Source organism: Leptonotus elevatus, chromosome 8 (genome assembly GCF_054856555.1).
Source record: "Leptonotus elevatus isolate MCC_2025b chromosome 8, RoL_Lele_1.0, whole genome shotgun sequence".
NCBI lineage: Eukaryota > Metazoa > Chordata > Actinopteri > Syngnathiformes > Syngnathidae > Leptonotus > Leptonotus elevatus.
Window position 1 is genome coordinate 13,277,953 of NC_141246.1, and position 23,052 is coordinate 13,301,004.

At 39.0% G+C, this 23,052-nt stretch overlaps 1 protein-coding gene across 1 annotated transcript; it reads right to left on the reverse strand.

Annotated features, from left to right (window-relative positions):
* Positions 1 to 178: 178 nt before the first annotated feature.
* On the reverse strand, positions 179 to 20,510 carry spock3 (SPARC (osteonectin), cwcv and kazal like domains proteoglycan 3). Its single transcript, XM_086082557.1, has 11 exons — positions 20,343 to 20,510; positions 20,080 to 20,202; positions 11,032 to 11,071; positions 9,087 to 9,195; positions 8,462 to 8,570; positions 7,172 to 7,280; positions 6,842 to 6,946; positions 5,050 to 5,271; positions 4,821 to 4,883; positions 4,608 to 4,745; positions 179 to 2,922 (listed from the first exon to the last, which is right to left on the reverse strand). The coding sequence occupies exons 2-11, from the start codon at positions 20,200 to 20,202 to the stop codon at positions 2,777 to 2,779; spliced, it is 1,164 nt and encodes a 387-aa protein (XP_085938683.1). The 5' UTR covers positions 20,343 to 20,510; the 3' UTR covers positions 179 to 2,776.
* Between the last annotated feature and the right edge of the window lie 2,542 nt (positions 20,511 to 23,052).

A 23,052-nucleotide genomic window follows, 5' to 3' on the forward strand; every position in this document is an offset into this window, starting at 1 on the left:
GCAACTCAAGCATTTTCACTTCTCACTGAAAACAACGCGTTCCTTTATTTTCTTTCTACCACAGACGTGTACAGTACTTAAGTTCCCTTTTCCCCCATTCAAAATGAAAAGGTCGAGGGGGAAGTGAAACAATGAGGGGATTGGAATGTGTTTGCAAAGGACACAAGAGCAAACGATGGTCAATATAGCTTTTTATTTCAGCAAATCATAGGTACACTGTAAAAAAAAAGAAAAAGGAAAAGAAACCAAAAAAAACCCAAAAAGCATCTGTATGGCCAGAAGCTTTCGACGCTAAGACGACAGTGTTGAGAATAGCTACCGTGTCTACTCTAAGCTAGTCAAGTTTGCAAGTAGAATTATTTATCAGAATTTCTTGATGCACTGTTAAGTGGAATTCCATGTTAAGAGAGTCAAACCATGAACTATTAGGGCCACATTTTAGTTTCGATGGCACACTTTAGAAATATCCAGAGCTAGTTGAAAATAAACAGATGACCACAATGTGCAGATGACCACAAGACACCCTAAAAATGAAAATCTGGATCTTTGTAGGTGGGGGGGGGGGGGGGGTGACATACTGAATATGGTCCTTTTTGTATTTTTTTTTTTTATAAATCTCTTTAGTGGCAGGGGACTGTGGATGTCTACATGGAATACAACAATATTAATTGAGAACAGTGGCATAGTATGGTTTGCCAGCACCCAGGGTGGACCAAATATTTGCAGCCCTCCCCCCGAGAATCTTCCACTTGGACTGAAAATTTTTTTTAGGGATTAAAATTATTATTTTTTTGTCCACACTAGAATAAAGTGTAATTGCACATCCACTACAGTAGGTGGCAATGGTGCACTCATTTGTCGGAGAGTATTAGCTCCCCTGCAGAGGTGTACTTACAACAATTTTATTGACAAATGATACTATTTATAGTCATAGTGGAGATTTGGGGGGTGGGGGGCAATGATATAGTACTGCAGATTTTTGAATGAAAATATTGAAAATAATTTAATCACAGAATTTCTGTAATATTTTCTGTAAGTAATCATGATTTTTTTTCTAATCTAATTTTTATACTTCTACCATTTTCTACGAAGCTTGTAACAGATACTTACTCGAGTAAAATCTTGCATTTAATGCAAAATTATCAAATAGAAAATATATTTAGATTCACAGACTGTTCCAATAGCTTTCTTTGATCCTTGAATACAATTCATCTCCTGTAAAATACAACTGTTGACCAAAAATGATCAAAACGTAGCTTTACGGGCATCTTTCTTAATATTCTTCTCATACAAACAATTCTCAAAACTTCTCGCTTACAGTCCGTGTTTATCCTTCTTCGCGCTCGTGACTTTACTTTAAGTTTGGCTGCATATATGAGCAGAGGTTATCGGTGGACACAGGAAGTAAATAAAACCGTTTGTTTTTAACACTTTAGTTAAAAAAAAAAAATCTCCAAGGTTAACTTTGACAGTCCTTATATATATATATATATATATATATATATATATATATATATATATATATATATATATATATCTTAAAATACAACTCATCCCAGATTATTAATATATTGTATTGTGTTTATCCCCTAACTAGCTCATGTGCTTCGTTATGTTTCAGCAAACCTACGAAAGAAAGCAGCAGCTGTAATAAGCGAAAATCCAGACAGTCAAGTCCCTCTCACTGTTTCCCGATCAGATCAGCTTAAGCCAGGTTCATCACCTGCCCCCGCTCGAAAAAGGCACACCTTGACCTTTCCATCACCCTGCATGGCTCTGTGTTTTTTTTTTTTTACTGTGCAACACATTTCTTCTTTTCAAATCCAATGAGACTCCAAAAAAAAAAGACAAATGCATAACATCTACTGTACAGCATGTTTTTTTTTCTTCCTAAACTCAGTAAACATCTTTTTTTTTGTGATTTGTTGCTAGCCGTGCTTCAATCTGTACACGCTATTTTGAAGTTGGCTGCTGCGACGTCACGCAGCGTTTGAACATGCTACAACAAATCCTCTGTAATCATCCAACAATGGATTAGAAAAATACATCATCATTTTCACCCTCGACGCCTCTGGCTTTTTCCCCTCCCTCTAAGCACTAATCGGTAGCTGAGCCTTTTGAGATGATTTGATTTTTTTTTATTTTTTTTCAATATAGGTTTCCAACGCTTAACGCCATGTTTTTGTCTTAACTCTTCCCGCGAAGAAGCGTGTCGGACCCTTATCTTGTTTTTCCACACGGTCACAGTTACGAATGGAGATGAAAAGAAACCTAAAGAGTGCAATATTCTCTTATCTACATCATCAACATCCCACCTATACACAGTAAGATTAGATAAGGAGCAGAAGAGCGAGGGATGAAGAAGAGGAGGGAGGAAATCTCTTAAATAGCGCGCCTCAGGCATCAACACACTCGAGAGTGGCGTACAAGGACAGGACACAGTAGAGGACACCAGCGTCCAATGAAAGGGGAGCTCTTTGCACATGTGACCACATCCAAAGCACTGGATTGGCTGTCATTGTTGGCAACGGCACTCGAGGCAACAAATGCCATTAGCCAACACTATTTTATAGTCAGGAAGTGAAATTAAAAGAAAAATGGAACATCGTTTTTTTTTTTTGTTATACATAGAGGTATAAACAAAGAATACACAGATTAGTCCTTAGGCTGTTAGTACGATGAAATATCTGTCTGGGGAGTCGCCTAGAAACGTGCAGTTTGACCAAACAAACAGTTTCTTTTTTTCTTTTCTTAAAAAAAAAGGAACACAATAAAATTACGACAGATATTCATCGTCGTCATCCTCGTCGTCATCCTCATCGTCCATCCCGGTCTGATCACTGAGGACGAAGGAATCCTCGTCGTCTTCGGCGATCATTGAGTCTCCGCTACCGAGATCTCCCGAAGACTCTAAAATCACGCCTAAAAGCAGAGAACCAAACGTCACAATTCGCTTCCGAAAGCGTGCTTCTGTGCGTGATCAATCTTCCAAGAGTTTGATTTGAAACAAATAGTAAACAATGTTCATAGCTAGCGTGACTATATACAATAACGGCAATAACAGCATGGGCGATGGAGCTCACTCCCTGGCCTATATTTCTTTACAGTCAAGTAAGATTTTCTTTTTGGAAGAAAAAAAAATACACACATAAAAATCTACATTTCAACTTAATATCTATTAGTAGGGCCATTAATTGGCCATTTCATACAAGTTTGATAGCACAAGATAAATATTCAAATCTAGATGAAAACGCTGCACAGCATTCCGAAAAAATTTGGGAAAACTCCTCCCCCTTCGAGCCAATTAAAGAAACCTAGCAACATTTTGCCACCTCAACAAGGACTTGAGGCTCCAGGCTCATTTGAGATGAGTACAATCTGGAATACCATCATCAGCCCAGTGGGCCCCAGATGGGAGAAAGCTGGATTGCCCGTGTGGGTTTTAGCTAGGGTCCATATGAAGCCCACCTTGAGACCATCTGGGCTTGCCCACATGGGGCCACCATGAAATCCCTGGCCAAAATGAACTGGGACACAGCTGGGCAGCCCAGATGGGATCCGTTCACCAGCCCATATCCAACCTACATGGGCCCCACATGGGTGTGTTGGCAGGGTAGCTGCTAGGACGGCCGTTATCCAAACATTAATCACTCGCAGTTGTCAAAATAGTCATGAAACTATTAAGATCCCAACTGATTTAATTGGGTGATATTAGCTATTTTGAAAACTTCAAAAATCGTTTTCAATTTAAAAAACACATTAACACGTTTAAATATTAGATAAAGATAATGACATTAAAACTTTTTCTCACCCTCAAAATAATTAACAAAAAAGTCTTTGAATTTTTGATGATTTTCCTCACCGTCTCTCTCGGTGGCTTTCCAGGAAAATGCTAGAAATGTTGTAAAATGGCCTAAATTTCGCAAATAAGTTTTTCAGCGGATCAATAAAAGGAAAATTCAGATTTTGGCAATAGAAACCATTTTTGCGAATAAACGATGACAGGACCAGATACCACATCACACATTTGGTCACTCATATATATTGTAGCCACAAAAAAAAACGGCGATAAACTATATTGGGGCGTGCTGGGGTAGAATTTAAATATTTTTAGAATTAATAAAATAAGTATTATAATATCAAATGTTCGCAAAATAATACACTGACTGCAAACGGGCATAAGTCACATGTTGGCTGTGCGCATTTTCACTAAATTCGCATAACAAGTTTTGGATAAAAACCCCATTATTGTAAAGTTTTTAAGTTTAAAAATTAAAGAAAATTGTAAAACAGTCAAATATTCTGCCTGTGTGTTGTGAGCATTAAGGGACCAAAAAATAAAATATTGTATTCATTACATACTGTATATTTTAATTAGGCATCAGCAGTTTATTCTGCCAAATCATTTGACCTGATTCTATTGAATCAGATTTAAAAAAATCAAACCTAACTTTTACTGTATTGTTCTCTTTGCACATTCCTCCATTAAAAGTAAAGCCCAGGCAATTTGTTTCTGATGCTGTCTTAACTAAGCAATTTGCATACTGTATCTCCTCGGTTTGAATGTGTGGCTCCCTTTCGCAGTTCCTTCGCATGACTTCACCTACCGCAGTCAGCCGGGCCGTGGGTGCGCGAGCCGGCCAGCTCGTTGCCATAGCGATCCACACACCAGCACTGGCCACTGCTGCTGTGGCACTGGTGCGAGCGATAGTAACCGTCTTCGTCGCAAGAGGGCAGATATTGGCCTGCGAGACGTGCAGCGTTAGTCTTAGCATGCCCGTGCATTGCGTGCGTGTGTGCGTGCGTGCGTTTGGGCTTACCGAGCAACTTTTTTCCCACTTGCTTCTTGCCAATGGATGACAGCTCAGCTTTGCAGGGGGAGTCTGAAAAGGCGACAGGAGGGACTGAGGTGACAAACTGCACGCGTCTGCTTTACTGAAAAGGTTCTGTTGCTGTGAACTTTGTCTTTTTTTGGGGTGATTGTCAAGCTGTTTGTGTTTGACAGAAGTGACTTCCTGTCTAAGGCAACGCTAAAGCGATATTTATTACCTGTGTACCTCTGGAAACAGGTGCACCACTCGGAGCTGGAAATAACTTTATCGGTGTGCGTGTCGCATGACTTGAAGAATGCGTCGGAGCACGGCTCGTTCCTGTCCAGGTAGAGGCTCTTGATCTCTGATTGGTCCAGTTGGAGGTCAAAGTTTGTGTCTAGGCGGGAGAACATCCACCCGAGAGGATCTTTGCATACAGGTGATGCCCCGACTTCAAATTCTGGTAGGGACAGACAATCAGAGATTTTGCAGTCGATGGGTTACTCATTGTACTTTTGCAGAAAAACATCATAGTAAAAAAAAAAAGAAGAACATTTCAATGTGATCACAATGGTAAATTGAGTACATATATAGCGCTTTACGAAGCCTAATATTCACTTTTTGGAAAACATATCAGCTAACATGCTAACATAGCCGCGTCAAACAACGGAAAGGTTTTTCTTTTTACTTTAAAATAACATATTTTAAACTACATGATCATTCGATCATTCGCCGTACACTAGCCAACGTCGTTTCAGCTATCTAGCGCTACGCTAGCCTAGGGAGGGTTCGTCTTTCCAGTCCAAGTTCCCAAACTCACATCATGCTAGGATTGCGTCAGAGGCCGTGCTGCCGGTGGGGGCCGCATTGAGCACTTGCAAAACATGTAATAAAAACTTGGTATGTCTAACACGAGAATTTTCTATTGTTTTTCATTTTTTTAAATATGGTGTAATAATTTTGGCGTATTCAGGGGCGTAGCCAAAATTTTTTCATTGAGGTGGCCAGGGTGAAACCGTGACTCATATAGGGGTGGCCATAAGTTCATACCTGAAATGTCTAAATAAGTGGTTCTTAACTATGCCGCCATACTGTTCGCATGCCGACTTTGGGCTGCGAGCATCGACTAGTAGGCTGCAAAAAATAATTTCAGAACATATGTTATAAGCTCAATGCATTGGAGCTGTTACAATTGTCAACAAGTTGCTTAGTTACAAAATAGCTTTTTGCCACTTGGCGGCAATAAGGCAAAAGGAAAAAAAAAGACTACGTTGATTTTACACACATTTATTTGTTCAAAACACTGGACATTAAACATACAAATAAATAAATAACAAAAGCCATGGCCACCCCTGGACTCCACGTACCTTCGCCATTGGGCGTATTCTTTGTGTATATTTTTCAGTGGAACCTTGAGTCCGAACGACCCTTTTTATGGACTTTTCAAGTTACTAGCAAAATTTTGGTAAAAAATATGCTTCTTGTTGCGTACATGTTTCGTTCTGCAAACTGTCTCAGCATAGGTGAGCAGACGGATCATACTGTGCATACATGTCCACGTCAAAATTTAGCAGCAATAAATGTAATAATAATGTCTATATTTGTGGACACTGGGGTCAATTTTAAAAATGTGCAATATTTCACAAGTTACTTCATGTTAAAGACTAGATAGCTAATATGAAAAGAAAAATGCACTGGGCTGTCACCATCTTACAAATGCAATTATGCCATCTAGTGGCAGAAATATGACCTCAACACAAATCAATATCACACAGTACAGTACATATTTTTCATTTTAACTCAATTTTATAAATGATTATGAAATTACTGTATCAATGACAAAAAAATATATTATTTATTTATTAGTTTAATATAGTTTTTCCACTTTTATGTTAACAAGGGTATGAAAACTTAAAAAAATTAATAAAAATTTAATAGATTATATATATATATATATATATTTTAAATATAATATATATATATATATATATACACACTATAAATATATGCGATATAATGTTCGTACTCACTGTTTTTCTGGATCCTGTCTCTCTTGTGGTTGCCGTTGTCATGTAGCACTCTAAACCAGTCTCTCAGTCGCCCCACTACCTCTTTGAGTTCCGACTCGCTGCACACTGAGAGAGAACAATAGTAATGATTAATGACGCTGCTTTATTGCTTCGCTCCTTCCTTTTGGTGGCTGAGAGGCGACGGAATCACTTCAGGTGATCAATGATCTTGAAAAAGGCGGCAGGATATCATCTGCCTGTTCATCCTGATCATGCATTACAGTATCCATCTTAGTGTGTAAATGTGTGTGTGTGTGTGTGTGTGTGTGTGCGTGTGTGCATGTCTCTCACCTTTCCTCTCTACGGAGCTCTCTTCAGGTTGAGCGGGGCAAGGACACATGCCAGGGCACTTGACAGCAATCTTCTTGCCAGTGATGCATGCCTGGTAGTCTAACTTGCACTAACACAATGAAACCGGGGAAGTGGAAAAATGTGAGCCGCATTATGAGGAAACTAACGTGACTCCCATGTTTCTACTCAAGAACATCTTTAGTTTATGTGTACAAGGGGTGGGAATCGCAGAGAACTCCTGATACAGTATTATTGCAGTATTTTGCCAACGATAACAACATGCTCATGATACAGCAATTCTGCAATGGGAATAACATCTACATCATGATATCCATGTATCACAGTCTTAAAGTCCTGTGTGCTCTATAACTATGCAGTCTATATACTGTATGTTTGACACAAAATATATATATCAGTGGCGAGTGGTCAATATAAGCTATAAATGCAGTGCATGCCCAAGCCCTTCAATCAAATCATTGAAAATATTTATGTCAGTCTCGTCTATTATACAATACCTTAGTTCTACTGTTTTGGTCTTAAATTCCTGTGTAATTTGTCCTGTCATTTTTTTCCTCTCCCAGTCTTACGGTCCAAAATGTTTCGTGACCGTTTTTTTTTTTGTGCTTGTGAGTGGTGGATGCGGCCTGAATTGGTGGACCTTGTCCCAGACTCTGTCCACCAATCAGGGCAAGGGAGGAGCGCTTGCCGTACTGGCCTCAGGCGTGGGACCAGCTGTGGTCATTAGTGGCCACAGCTTAAAAGGCTGGTGGTCAGGTCGGGAGCGGTCTGGCTGTGTGTGTGTGTTTGTTTGTTCGTTTTGTAGCCAGCCCCTATACCTCTTGTGTTGTGTATTTGTTCCGCTGTTCTTTTGTTTCAGTATAATTTAGACATAAGTTCGTCTGGTCATTTTTAACCCACTACTCATTTGTGTTGACTTGCGCCATAGTTTGTCCATCCATTCATCAACCCATTATTCATTCGACATTGCACTCGGGCAGTTCGGAAGGTCGGGAGAGTGGCCCGACATTCGGGAGCGTCAGCTCCGTTCTGTTTTGTTTCTGTGTTGAGGTATAGTGTAGTGTGTTTCGTCGTGTGATTCCCCACTCCTGTGTCGTTCCACCAATATGTCCACCCGTTTGGTTACAGTGTGCCCCTTTTTCTACCACTTCCCTCTTTCTTGTGTGCTACCCGCGCGCCATAGCATCATATCGTGCCACCCGGCACGTAACACCCGGGTTGGGCCTACTTGGATATTTGTCCCACGCATACTGTTGAATGCACTCATGGTACCTTGGTCGAGTAGATGTGGCCATCGGTTCCACAAACAGGGGAAGGGTGGACCACGGGGCAGGGTTTACACTTTGAGCCGGGACTCTGGTACAAACTGGCGTCTTTAAAGCTGGAGAAAAGAAACATGACAATGAGGACGCCACACTGGCAAGCCCAGATCGAGGCTTTGCGTGTGATTGTTTTCTCATTTGATATGTTAGTAATGCATTGTGGTGACTGAGAATTGGAAACAAGGTCAGCGTGGCGTGGCTGTCCAGTCCAGTCTGCAGTGTCGCCACCAAACTCACACAACAAACTCATATCCAAGGCCCATTCACATAACTTGGCAGAGCTTAGCATCAGTGTGGTAATTGGACTCAACAGTCCACCATCACGAGGGAACGCGGCAACCAGTAAGTAGAGCAGTCGCAAACAGAGGAAAAGCCCTCTGGTCTGAGCGCCTTCCTGCTGCTTAAATAAGTGAGGAGACAACACAGCAGGCTGCCATCAAGCCGAGGGAAGTAATAAAAACTTGATTTGCTGCTGATGGGAACGTTCATCTTTGTCATTTGGGAACATCTGACGGCCATTTAGCAGAACAGTTTTAACATGTGAGCGTGAGTGTGTGTGTGTTTGTGTTGATTACCTAACCCTCCTCTGGCTGACACAAGTGGCTGTTTTGTAGTCCTCGGCCACACACACCTTGTGGCGGCCACATTTGATCTTCAGACATGGGTCTTTGGTGGGATCAAGGCCTGCGCACACACACAAAAAAAGAAGTGTGTGTATTGTGCCTCTTTCTAGGAAGGGCTTCTAGAAACAATAAACAGAGAGAATAATCTCCTAGGATTAAATGTTCGTTTTGTTCTTTCCGAGACGCGTCAGCAATTCTTTAGTCAAAGCATGTACTTTCATTTTTATCCTCTCAAGCTACATGGATATGTGCGAGACATCTGATTGCGTATGTTAATTCTAGCCACTAATGTCTCTGTCACGCCAAACCTAAAGCCGTAATACCGTAAGTATCCTTACAGCTAAAAACAGACAGAACTAGTTATAGATGCTACGTCTGACCTCACATCAGCCTTAGCTTGCGCTGCGATTCTTAGCTAGCAGCCGAGGGCTAACGGGCAACTTTTAATTTTAGATGTGAACGTTAATTTAAAGGTGTGACCTTTATTGGTAAGCACGAGTCAGCCACTGGTCGCGGGTCTGCCTTTGGCACGCACAGTGACATGTACAGAGAGGATCCGAGGCCCTGCTCTGATCCGGGAACGGTTTGTGAGCGACCTCCGCTAAAGAACCTTAGGGTAATCCCTGAGCAGCTTTGCTAGATTACACAGCCTCCATCCTCCAACGCACTCTCTAATACTATTGTTTCCCTGTCATGTCCAGTGCGGATATGGCGTGCTAGAGGTTACACTCATGACTTTTATGCGTTCACGTCCCAGCGGGCTGGGGTGCGAGTACGCATTTATCACCCGCTCCAGTACAATAGCGAATCAAGGTGACTGGAGGGATAAAAATGATGTTTCCATTGTCATTTACTTTTATTAGATGATCAGTCCCCCGAGGATAAAAGGGGGATAGCTCGTCGCCTGTCAAATGACAAACGGCTACTGTGATGAAGAGTCAATTTCAATTTGAGAACAAACGGAGTGCATGTGACTGAGCAGCAGCTCCTCTTGATTCCCATTAAGTCTTTCTATCCAGGCATGTTGGCTCGCTTCATTAGATATGCACGGCAGTACAACTGAGTAGGAGAAATTACAGACTTTCATTCCTTTTCTATTTCGCTTTAAATCCTACCAGCAGACACAAACTATCTCAATTGTTTTTGGTACATGTTCTGAAAAAAGAAAAATAGCACTGTTTTGTATAAAAAACCCACAAACAAAAATAAAAGAGGATGTAATAAAATTAACTGGTTTTATATCTTTGTGATCTCAACTTTTTGCCTGGATAGTGCATCAGAAACTGTGGCTCTCCTTTTTCTCCATTTCACAGGAGCGGTCGCCAAAAAGAAATTAAGAAAGAAAGAAAGAAAATAAAGTGACGGATCCTAAATCGAAAAACTCAAGTTGGGGCGTTCAAAAGAATGGAACCCCATTTCCGCCAGTAAATAGAGAAAAAAACCCCAATGTAATTATGTTATTTTATTTATTTATTTTTTGTATAAGAAGCCTGAAGATGTTTTTATGAGGGGAACAAAAATTAGGCCAGAGCAGCAACGTGGAGACTGTTGCGTCACTGGAGTGTAATATTGCAGGGTTCAAGGCTAAGGAGTATTCGCTAAGCTAACATGTTTGTGTCTGTTTATATGTTAGTCTTTTTATAGCTCAAATGTACTAAGGGGATGATTTGGTGATGATTAATCTGCTCAATCCATGACCATCTAACAATGTTTTTTATGTTCAGCTCAGCATGCTTGGAACTCAGGCTGACCAGGTACTAGAAAAAAAGCTGGAATTTTATTATCAGGCCTTTTTGTCTACAAAGAACATATTGGTGCAGATATAATACACACATACATGAAACTACACAGAAGTGTGGGGGGAAAAAATCATTGCGTGTATTCTATTGACACAAACCTTGATCAAAGGGCTTGGCTGGCGTCCATGTTCCCGGCTCCTGAAAAAAGGTTAACCATAAAGACAACAAGGAAATGGTTGAAAAGATACTTCAAATGCATGCATAACTACATGACAAATTCAATGGCAATGAAGTGATCTATACAAACCTCCACTTCCTTTAGGAAAGGCATTATAGAAAGAGAGGAAAGGAAATGATTTTGTTAGTGGTTTCTTTATCAGAGAAATGGATGAAAGTGTCGGTGAGCATCAATCACCACCGCTCAGGGCATGCATGTGTTTTGCAAAGATAATGCTCTCACTTGAGCGTAGCAAGCGGAATCTTATCAAACTGAACAGCGAAAAAAGCAAACATTGAAAAACAAAAGCATATACAACATACAAGAAAAAACATAACAGTATTGTATCTTCTTTTTAAGACAACCTTGCATGTGTCAAAATCAGGAACACTTATTTCAATTGTACTCATATTCTGAAACATTAGCACTAAGCAACAACACAACCTTGGTTCCACTTGGTGGAGATCAGCATGTTCCCAATGTGACTAACTGTGTGACCCAAATAGGGATGGCCGAGTACCGATACCCGGTGTCGGTATCGGGCTGATACCGGACATATTTCATGGTAGTGATACTCGCAACGGTTAATGGATACTGGTATCGGTCCCCGCTCTTGTAGCCGTTTTCCGGTCGGGAACTGAAGGCTGAAATGGTTATTTTGCATTTATTGACTGCCTCAGATACCTTGAGTATGAAAAATCAGAAAGCTTTTTCCTGCCTCGAGTACTCGTTTATTTAAGGCTGTAGCGTAGCAGACGCACAGGCTACTTTTATTTTAGCTGTGGGGCGACCGGCGGTAGCGCTTGCGGCTTAGCCGAGAGGCCGCCCCTCCGCCCCGCAGGGCCGCCGCCGCCGCTGCCGACACGATACATGAATATGTTGTATAGGCCCTATGTTATTTTAGCGTGATGCGAAGGCTGCCACATTATGTTTCAACTGGCTCCCGATGTGGCCTATAGGGCAAAACTCCAATAGCTAATGTGTTTCGTGTCTGCAGATTCATCACGACGCAAAATAATAAAATGCCTTAAAAATACCCTATTTAATTTCCCTTATTAGGCCTACTGGTCAACTGCTCCACATTCATAAATGCATAATCACTACCCTGGCGTATAATGAAAGTGTAGTGTTGATTCAAAAATTAAATGGAAACCATTGAGCCAACTTGTTTTTCATTATTAAGTGAAAATGTCTTTATTTTTTCTTTGTTGTGTACTTTAAATTACTCTTTATCCAAGCAAAAGTTTATTTTAGCTGTTTACTTGAGTACTAAGTACAATTTTCAGTTGAGTATTCGAATACAAAAATACTTGATAGTTGCAGCCCTATTGTATTCCTTAAAAGGAAGTTTTACAACCACATATTTTGATTGGGACTTCCTGGCCATTGGATTATTTGTTTCATTTTATTTATCTGTTTTTTGAAATTCATTTTGTGTGATCTATGCAAAATGACTTTTATGAGCAAATCGAAAGAATATAATTGCCATTAATTTCAAGCAATTTTAAGGAAATTTGTTATAATTGCTTTTTAAAAAAATCTCTTTTTTTTTTTATGTAACATAAGTACTAATGGTATCGGCACTTGGTATCGGTATCAGTGAGTACTGAAGATTTGAGTATCGGTCTCAAAGAAAGGCGGTATCGAACATCCCTAGACCTAAATGTAATGTGATTAATCAGCAGGAGCCACCTTCTGAATCGTTTGCCCAAAACAAATGTTTTATTCACATTCAGTTTGGCGAACTGCTCATCCCCATAATAAGTAGAACATTAAATGAATGTGATTAGATAATACTGTTTGAGACTGCACAAACTGCTTTTCTGTGACTTTCTTCCAGGCCATGCAGATCAAACAGAAAAGGAAGGAAATTGGCTGATAAAGCAGGAATACATTTAACAGTTGCGACTAAAAAGAAACAACTTGAACGGCAACCCCCCCACCCCCACCCGATAAACTGATGCAAGTCTCTACTGAAAGAAGCATTTAAAATTTAGGTGGAATTACTTAATTATGTGGTATAATTAAGTGAATTTTGTTCCAAAAATCTCTCTGAAGTCCTTGCTTCTGTGGCGTATAACTGAATGTTTTCATTTAATTAATTTAATTTAATGAATAAAGAACAAAATTACACTTCCCCTTAATAATGAACAAAAAACTGTTTGACAAAATTAATTTTCTTAAAGCTGCCCAATGCAGAAAATTTAATTTCGAATTGCTACTGCGACGTGTGGCCGAAAAATGAAACTGCACACTCCCTTCTCACGTACACAATGCGCACATGACGTCACATCTGCAGATAGAGGGCGGAAAATTCAAACCCTAATCCAGTCTGAAAACTATTGGCAGGAGTACCCACTGTGAACAGCTAAGGTGTTAATCTGCTAATTAGAAGATGTTTGGGTCATAAATGGTCAAATTAAAAGGCTATTGCAAAGATATTTTTTTGCAAATTTGTAAATAAATAAAATTGTGACATCGGGTTTTTTGGCTCGACTTAGAATGATTTTTGTTATCCCAAGATTGTTTCGCGTAGTGATTAGAATTAAAATAATTTTAAAAGATCTGCCTCATGTAAATCAATCTTTGAAATTTTACACACAAACCTACACACAGACAAATTTATCAAAGTGCAGAAAATCCAGCCATGGGCATTTAATTTTTTTAGGTTTTGAAGATATAGTTTCTGTCTGTGTTTCAGCTTCAAGTATCAGGTTCCTCCTTTTTAGTTTTCGGTTTCAGCCAAGAATGTTCATTTTACATCACATTGCATCCCTATTAGTATTCAATATATGTATTTCCCCACTATGGACAAAGAAAGCTTTATTTTATTCAAACTACTTACCTAAACAATTTTGAAAAAATATATTGCATATTAGCATAAAAATACACTGCAAGTCGTATGTGCATAAATGAATACATATATGTGCTTGTGGATTGTTATTTTTCCAAAGGAGGGCATTTTAATGTCAAATCCTCCTCCTCTTCCTCTCGTGCCGCCCTTCCGTGATGTCGAGAGGGGGCAACTCTTGCCTTTTTTTTCCTCCTCCTCAGCTCTTATTACTGCCCCTTTCTTGTCCTTTATTTCTGATGCATTTTCGCATTTTCACTGCACTTTTCATCTTTTCCCTTTACAAGGTCATCATCATACATTACGAAGAAATGAACTCAAGCGAGGAAGTACAGCACTGTATGTTTCTTCTTTGTGCTGTGTGAGCTTCCTTCCTTCCTTCTTGAGATGTGAATGAGGGAAAACTGTATTGCCAGGACAACACAACAACAAAAAGTGCTCTTGGTCTGATTCCTTAATGGATTGAACACAACTCACGCAAATATACACAGTTCATTAAACAGGCAACATACAGTATCATTATCAAAATGATTGTTGTGCAGACAATGTTTCAACATTGCAGATGAGAGGACAAATGTGCCACAGTGTACACATGCAATCAGCTGGCTGCTGACTTTTGCCAAAACATAAAAACCCCAAATGTAACTATGGATGATCTAATTGCTTCCTGAGTGTCTAAAAATAGAAAGCATTCACTTTATCGCTCCATCTCCTTTCCACCTCTCTCTCTCTCTCTCTTCCTCTCACTCACTCAACAATCTTCTCTCGTCATTTAGCACAACCAAAACACTGTGACTCTCAAGGCCTATTAGCTCTTCTCATCTATTTTGCACATGTGATAAAAATGAGTGCTTGAGAAAAAATGTTGCATTTAATAACCGCTTCTACCACCTTTGTTTCCATCTACTGTATTCAGAATGGACGCCCTCCCTCCCCCCTTTCCATCCACTGCTAATTGTGCCCTAATGGCTTCCTCCTCTCTATTCTCCATTTTAATGTTCAACAAGAGAAATGCTCACGTCTTCACTGTACTCAGCCCGTCTGGTTCAAGCACGCACTCACGGACACACGCACAGATCAACAATGAGGTGCTCTCAAGTGGAAAAGGCCTCCAGGTCTGTACCTTCTTTGCATCATTCGCCCTTTAACGGCACAGGACATATGAACACAGGACCTTTGACATAAAATACAAATCAATTGAGCATTTTCAGGGATTTTACTTTCTTAAAAAGGAAAAGGACATTGCATACTATGCAAATGAAGTTTTTATTACTGTTGAACTTTCTCAGTTTGCTGAAAAGCAATAAAGCAATGCAGTGATATACAGTAAGTAGCACGGGTTGCCAGGGCTGTGCAATTGTCAAATATTTGCACCCCCTATAGACCAGGGGTGGGCCAACTGGTGTGCTCAAGAGCCATATTTAAGCTTTTAAAATGCACATATGGACCAGCCCATTCCCAGATGAGGCAAAAAGGGTAAAAAACAAAAACAAAAAAGAAGTTGGGAAACAAAAGTTAAAGTTTATTTTAGCAATGAAATAATGCATTGATTTTTATTTACAATTTAAAAAAGCCAATAAGTTAAAGTCAAAGCAGTACTGAATGTGAAATGAATGCAATTATTTTGTTATTTTATGATTTACAATTAAAAAAGGACAATGAAATCACTGAATAAGAAAAGCAAAAAATTAGTAGCCAATTACAAAACAACAACAACAACAAAAACGGCTTAATTAATTAAACAAATGCTCAGTTGGATTACAGAGAAGAGAGTGTTTCCCCAGGCCATACTTTGCTCAAACCTGCCCTAATTAATGGACCTTGAATATCAATCTCACATACTACTTGCATACCATTTTGGGCCACTGTAGGCCAAGAAAGAGGATACATTACGATCTTGACAGGTTCTGGGTAGTGGCTTGGTGTCTACACCAATGACAGATTTGGATTTAGGAGTCATAACCGAGCAGAGGACAAAAAAGCACACGGCGTCTGTCAAGGCACATTTCTGATTTTTTAACATTAGGACCACTACCCCAACTAATATCCTTTTTTTTTGTTTTGTTTAAGATCCAAAATGTTCAAACCTGCCATACGAAACACCGGCACTTTCTCATATGAATATAATCATATTATATACTTAATTGTTGCACACTTTGGTTTGGATTTTGCTTTGTGTATTTAAATATAGGACCAGAAATGAAGAGATTGTATTAAAATATGTGCCTAAAAACTACTATCAAAGAGGCAATAATGTGTTCCAAAAATAAGACAAGGTATGTCATGCTCTCAATCACACCTCATTTTGCCCCCCCCCCCCCCAACCTTCTACAACAGTTAATCACTGAACTGGATGCTACAAAGTCTAAAAATTGAGATGCGGCTCAGAGAGCCCCAGGCGCTCTCCCAACAGGACTTCCATTAAATCAGTGGCCAAGATCCTATCTTGTGCACTTAGCAGGAGGCCTGCACTTACGACTGCAAAGATAAAAGTCAGACAGCACACGCTTAAAATATAACATTTAAATCAGAATAAAGCACATACTATCATAGAATACGTGCAAATACAGTAAGACAAATAGATCTGATTAAGACGTGCTTAAGAATCTACTGCAGGTGTTAGTTGGCCCATCACATTCATAAGTATAATAAATAATAAACTTAGCTTAAAATGTGACTAATTACTTGATTTATGTGCGAATCAGTTACTAGAGAACATCTGCGGGTCTGTCCTGCTGTTCATGTAAACAGGAAGTTGCTGGAGCGTCGCAAGATGTCACGTGATTACCGAAAATGCAGCTCAAGAAAAATTGAAATGCAACCACAATCTTCCTGCGCTCTTTAAAAACTAGATTATTTGTCTAACGCCACACACAATCACAGTTCCTTTTTGGTACCTTAAAACATCGGTGATGTGATTTAAGTGTGAACATGGGAAAAAATGACAGAGACCGTATTCTGAGATATATATATATATATATATATATATATATATATATATATATATATATATATATATATATATATATATATATATATATAGACTGCTTCACTTTGTCTCCCCGAGATTTAGAGAACTATTCAACTTCACACATGCAGCATGAAAGGTAAAGACCCTCATTAAATCTGATGGGTGTGAAAGGTGTGTTAAACCACCAGAGTGTGCATATATAACATTTGAGCAAGTACGAGCAAGTCCAAATCACTTTTTATTGTTGATGTCTGGAGGCAAGAGACACACACTGCACCTACATTCTACACTCACTGGCCACAACATTAGATACATATCAAACTTGATCCATTGCAGTCTTGACGAAAATATCTAAATCCGTCATGTACCCCACCTGGAATTTCAAGTTGCTTAGTTACACAAAAGAGCTTTTTGCCACTTGGCGGCAATAAGGCAAATGTAATTTACTGACCTGTACACAATAGGTAGAAAAGGAAACCAAACAGCGAGGAAAAAAAAGAAAGAAGACTATGTCGATTTTCAAAACACTGAACATTAAACATACAAATAAATAAATAACAAAAGCCATGGCCACCCCTGGACTCCACGTACCTTCGCCATTGGGCGTATTCTTTGTGTATATTTTTCAGTGGAACCTTGAGTCCGAACGACCCTTTTTATGGACTTTTCAAGTTACTAGCAAAATGTTGGTAAAAAATATGCTTCTTGTTACGTACATGTTTCGTTCTGCAAACTGTCTCAGCATAGGTGAGCAGACGGATCATACTGTGCATACATGTCCACGTCAAAATTTAGCAGCAATAAATGTAATAATAATGTCTATATTTGTGGACACTGGGGTCCATTTTAAAAATGTGCAATATTTCACAAGTTACTTCATGTTAAAGACTAGATAGCTAATATGAAAAGAAAAATGCACTGGGCTGTCACCAACTTACAAATGCAATTATACCATCTAGTGGCAGAAATATGACCTCAACACAAATCAATATCACACAGTACAGTACATATTTTTCATTTTAACTCAATTTTATAAATGATTATGAAATTACTGTATCAATGACAAAAAAATATATTATTTATTTATTAGTTTAACATAGTTTTTCCACTTTTATGTTAACAAGGGTATGAAAACTTAAAAAATAAAATAGAAATAAAATAGATTATATATATATAGTATATGTAAATATAATATGTATGCACTAATATAATCTCTGAACCCTTCATAATCTCGCATCAAGATTAGAGAAAGAATAACATTTTCGACCCATGTTGTGATCATAAGTACCAGAGTATGAACTGACTTGGACTAGGAATGGTACTTCTTTTATATACTTCATTTATAAAGCGCTTTTCCATCTTTACAAGGCCATCAAAGCACTTAACATTCGACTACTCATTCACCTACTGATGATGCAGCATCAGGAGCAACTATGGGGTTCAGTATCTTGCTCAAGGATACTTCAACGTGGTCACAGTGGCATGGGATCGAACCCACACCCTCTGCGTTGGGAGATGACCACTCTACCACTGAGCCACGCTGCCCCCAATCTACCCAATTGAACGTAATGTATCTCACAGTGGTGTCAAACTGTACTGCACTAATAATTTAAGAAATACATATCAATGCAATCCCAACCGCTGTGCCGTGGCACAAATTTTCAAATTTAATTTCAATGGTCCAAAAATTATGAACTTACTGTTAAATCATTATTTCGCATCTATGCTAGCAATGTGTGGTGATGGGAGGAACAATTAAATGTTCTTCCACAAGATAACCGGAGGTGCATCATTACACCGTGTATCAACTTTTATGACATTTTTGTTTCCTTTTGTACATGGTATGTACTTGGCTTAATAAAGATTAGGAAATACGTAACTACCAACCATAACTAAATTATGTTAAACTAAATATGATTGTATATACAGTCGAACCTTGCTTTAACAATAGGGTCAAGGGGTCGTCCGTTAAAGTTGATTGTCTGTAAAATTGAAGCACTTTTTTTGTGGCATAAAAACACCCAGTTGAGCATCAAATTACTGCAAATAAATATTAAAAAAAAGATGGAAACTATTTGAAACGTTTTAAAGTTTATCCAAACATACCTTGCTGTTTCTTCTTATAGGATTGCGCAATAGCGCAAGTACATAACAGTGGCCAATTCTGGAACTAAAAGACTGACAACTACTGCAAAAAGGGGCATTTTGAGTGCACCAGACGCTATTTTATGGTTGTTAAATCCCAAAATCCGTTAAATCGAAGTTCCACTATATATGAAAATCTGGAGTATTTTCTTCAAATACTTCTTCAATCTATTACGACAACCACAATGACAAACAACCTATTGTTGAATGAATACTTCTCTGACAATGTCAAACAAAACAAAACAAAATTATGATAGAAATAGCTAATGCTGCTCTTGTATCGGATTCCATTAGATGGTGTAGGTATACCAGCATCTTTGCACATACAGAGACTCTGCTGTTTAATGTAGCAATGGAAATGGATATTTTGTATGGCTTCATGTCATGCAAAAAAAAAAAAAAAAGGGCCTTGGATGATAAAGGCAGCACAGAATCTCCTTGCAGGCCACTTTGCAGCTCAGCTCATGATGATGAGTGGCTGGATGCCATTCGCCACGACAATGAGCAGCAGCACTAAGTGGCCTTAGGCATGTCGGGGTAATGGTGGCTGACAGCACCTTACTTTAAGCCTGTTATTTGAACCAAGAGCACCATGAACCAAACACACTTGCTACTTGGGAGAGGGTGAAGAGGGAAACCACTAGAGGTTATAGAGATATGTTCTTTGAAATAGACTTCAGGAAGAGATGCAGCACACTTTAAATTGGCCATTTTGTAACATAAACAACAAGAGCGTGCAACATCCAAGCTTCATACCTGCACCCAATTAAGGCCTACGTGCATGTGTGTGTTGTGTAAAAGCCCATCTTCAAGCAAGGGCACACATGTGAGGGTCATTTGCATTGTATGAACAACAGAGTATCCCGCGGAAAGCGTGTGACTGACACGCGCACACACACCAGAAAGACAGGCCCGTTAGGCGCAAAAAAGCAGCGCATGATCACTATCCACACAAACGCACACACAATGGGGTGTGTGTGTGTGGGGGGGGGGGGGGAGTATGATGGCGAAACGTGACTTACATCTCTGAATTTATCCCATCTTCCGGCGAGCCACTTATCATCCAAAAAATTGCCGCTGTCGGAACGAGCCGACACGCGTCCGAGGGCGACGGCGCACACGCACAGCAAGGCGACGCTCAGCATCTGCGGACACAAACAAACAAACAAACACAACAACGTCAGCTCGGGCCCGGCGCGGTCCCTCTTGCACCGCAAAATGAACACATCACGGCGACGCATTGTAGTCGTGTGATGGTGTTCGGTCGTGTTCTCGCCGTGCCTACCTTGTCGCGTCCGCTCGTCTAAACTAGATGTGCTCTCTGCTGCTCTCTGTCACCACTAATATTAGCTGCCTCTCTCGCTCTCTCTCTCTCTTTCTCTCTCTCTCTCTCTCTCTCCCTGCACATGCAGACTGTCTGTGCGCAGAGTGTCGTGCACGCGCAGGACACAGTGCGCGCGCTCTGACAATCTCCTTCCTCCTCTTGAGGAGATTGCAATAGGCTGACTGCTGTGGAATCGTGTTAGCCTGATCTCTTTTGAAATAGTGCATTTTGGCCTTGAATTTAAGTAACTACAGGCAATGTATTTTTATTATATATATATATATATATATATATATATATATATATATATATATATATATATATATATATATATATATATATATACACCCTGCCCACCCACTTAAAGTCCCTGTAAAGTGTATAGTCAAGTGGGAATGTTAAAGGGAAGCCAGTCACCCCAAAAAATTCTTGACAATAAAATGTTATATGTAGCCCCACTAGTCTAAATACGGTATTCTGGTTAATATTGTGTTAGTGGAATACGAGTTAAGCAGCAAAATTCAGCCGTTTATATGAATATCAGAAGGCGGCCATTTTGCAACTTGCTGTCAAGTTAAAGTGACATCACAGGTGCTCAGGTCTCAGGTCACAACCAATCTCAGCTCAGCTTAAAAAACAGGTGAGCTGTATTGGTTGTTGCTTGAGCCCTGAGCAACTGTTAATGTCATCATCTTCAGTTTACAGCATGTGGCAAAATGGCCACCCCCTGAGATGGATAAAAACAGCTGGATTTTGCTGAATAAGTCATATTCCACAAATGTAATATTAATTATAATGTCATGTTTAGACTCGTGAGGTAACATATAACATATTATTGTCAAGAAATGTTTAAGGTTGACTTCCCCTTTTAAATATAACACACCACAGAGTAGAGTATTGTTAGCAGCCTGCCAAATTTAAATGATTAAAAAAAAAAAACTTTAAATAAAAAATTCAAATAGCTTTTCTCTTTGCTCTCAAATATTGTGGGCGTGTTTACTCGATTTGCTAAAACCACTCTCCACTCAACTGGCAATGGTCAATCAAACACTAACACTACAACCTTGAATGGAAAAATGGATGCTACTTTGTCTAGCATCTTCCTAATTATGCCTACACGTTGAGCCATAGTCACTCTCTGGGCAACCCACATAAAAAAATTGTTATCTGTGACTTTCCTGTCATTTTCACATAGATGCAGTATTCTTAGATCCCTTGATACTGATACTTGAACTGTATATTTAAACATAACTTAATAATAATTAACTGTTTATTTATGATTGTGCTGAATCCAAAGTCTAAAGAGTCTGTCTTTACTAAAGAATGTGTATTTCTTACACTTAATGTCAATCAAAATCATTACTTACTAGGGGTGTTAGAAAAAATCGATTCGGCAATAAATCGCGATATTACAGCGCGCAATTCTCGAATCGATTCAATATGCGGCCGAATCGATTTTTTAACATAATTTTTTTATGGGAATATTCAACAACATGTCGTACTTAGGGTTAGGATTTACACATTAAGCATGGAAGAATGTTATATTAATGGAACATTAAGCCTTAATATTTAATTTCAGTGCTGTTCAGACATGAAACAGACTGCAACCTGAATTATCAGATAAATACATTTTCATACAAATCTTACAGTGTACATGTACAAGTTTACTGATTAGTATTTTCTAAATGTGAGTTTAAAAAAATCGCAATAATCAATTTATAGATTTGTATCGGGATTAATCGGGATCGAATGGAATCGTGACCTAAGAATCGCGAAACGAATCGAATCGCCAGGTAATAGGCAATTCACACCCCTATTACTTACACACCCTAGAAAGGGAAATATAAGCAGAATATGAAATGGCATTAGTTAATGGAGCTCAACAAAACATTGCTTTTTTAATTTTATTTCAATTTAACCCCACTTTGTATTATGAGTGTGTTGGGCAAATTAGTGCATTTTATTTCATGAAACCCTGATTGTGGATGGAATGATAAACAATGATTCTCAGTTATAGAGGGGCTAACAAACATGTAAAAGCACATGTGTCTTCCCTCTTTACCAGCCATTTTGTAACACTCTTTTGGGCCCCATTTTATCCCAAAATCATTTTAACTTGAGCTCCACAAATGTGTACGTCTTTGCACAATGTGTTTTGGAAGAAAACTGAATCCTAATTTATCCTACAAAAAAAACAAAAATAAAATTACATATTCTATATTTATGTACACCCTACTACTTATTGAGTTATTATTCCAAAATGACGTTCGAGCAAAAAATGTGTCAGGCGTACAAACATTAGTGGTGTGGTGGTGATGTCAATGTAATTAAGTATATTTGAGTGGGCTATAATAATACGTTCGATTTGGTCACTGTCAGAGATGTATTAGTTCAACAGTGCATGCAGTATATTATTCTGAATGCAGTTTGTGGTGTACAACTTTACTGCACTGAAGTGAAAGGGCCAAATTAAAAACAAGGAAAATATGTACAATCCAATCCGTGGAACTCATTAGTTTGCCAAGTATAATATCAGTTCAACCTCAAATAAGACTGGGATATTGTTTTGCACATATTTATACAAATAATCAGGCCTTTATAATCAGGAGTTTAAGACTGTTGGTGTCCTTTATTTTATTCCTCGTTTCTGCTCAGAGCTATTAACACTCTA

What these genes read in the sequence shown, in the direction of transcription:
- spock3 (XM_086082557.1), bottom strand. Translation starts at nt 20,202, where the DNA reads ATGCTGAGCGTCGCCTTGCTGTGCGTGTGCGCCGTCGCCCTCGGACGC. An exon ending in AGCCAAGCCCTTTGATCAAG is followed by an intron (nt 9,196 to 11,031) that starts GTTTGTGTCAAT and finishes GTGTGTGCGCAG; the next exon opens with GCCTTGATCCCACCAAAGAC. An exon ending in GAGCTCCGTAGAGAGGAAAG is followed by an intron (nt 6,947 to 7,171) that starts GTGAGAGACATG and finishes GTTCTCTCTCAG; the next exon opens with TGTGCAGCGAGTCGGAACTC.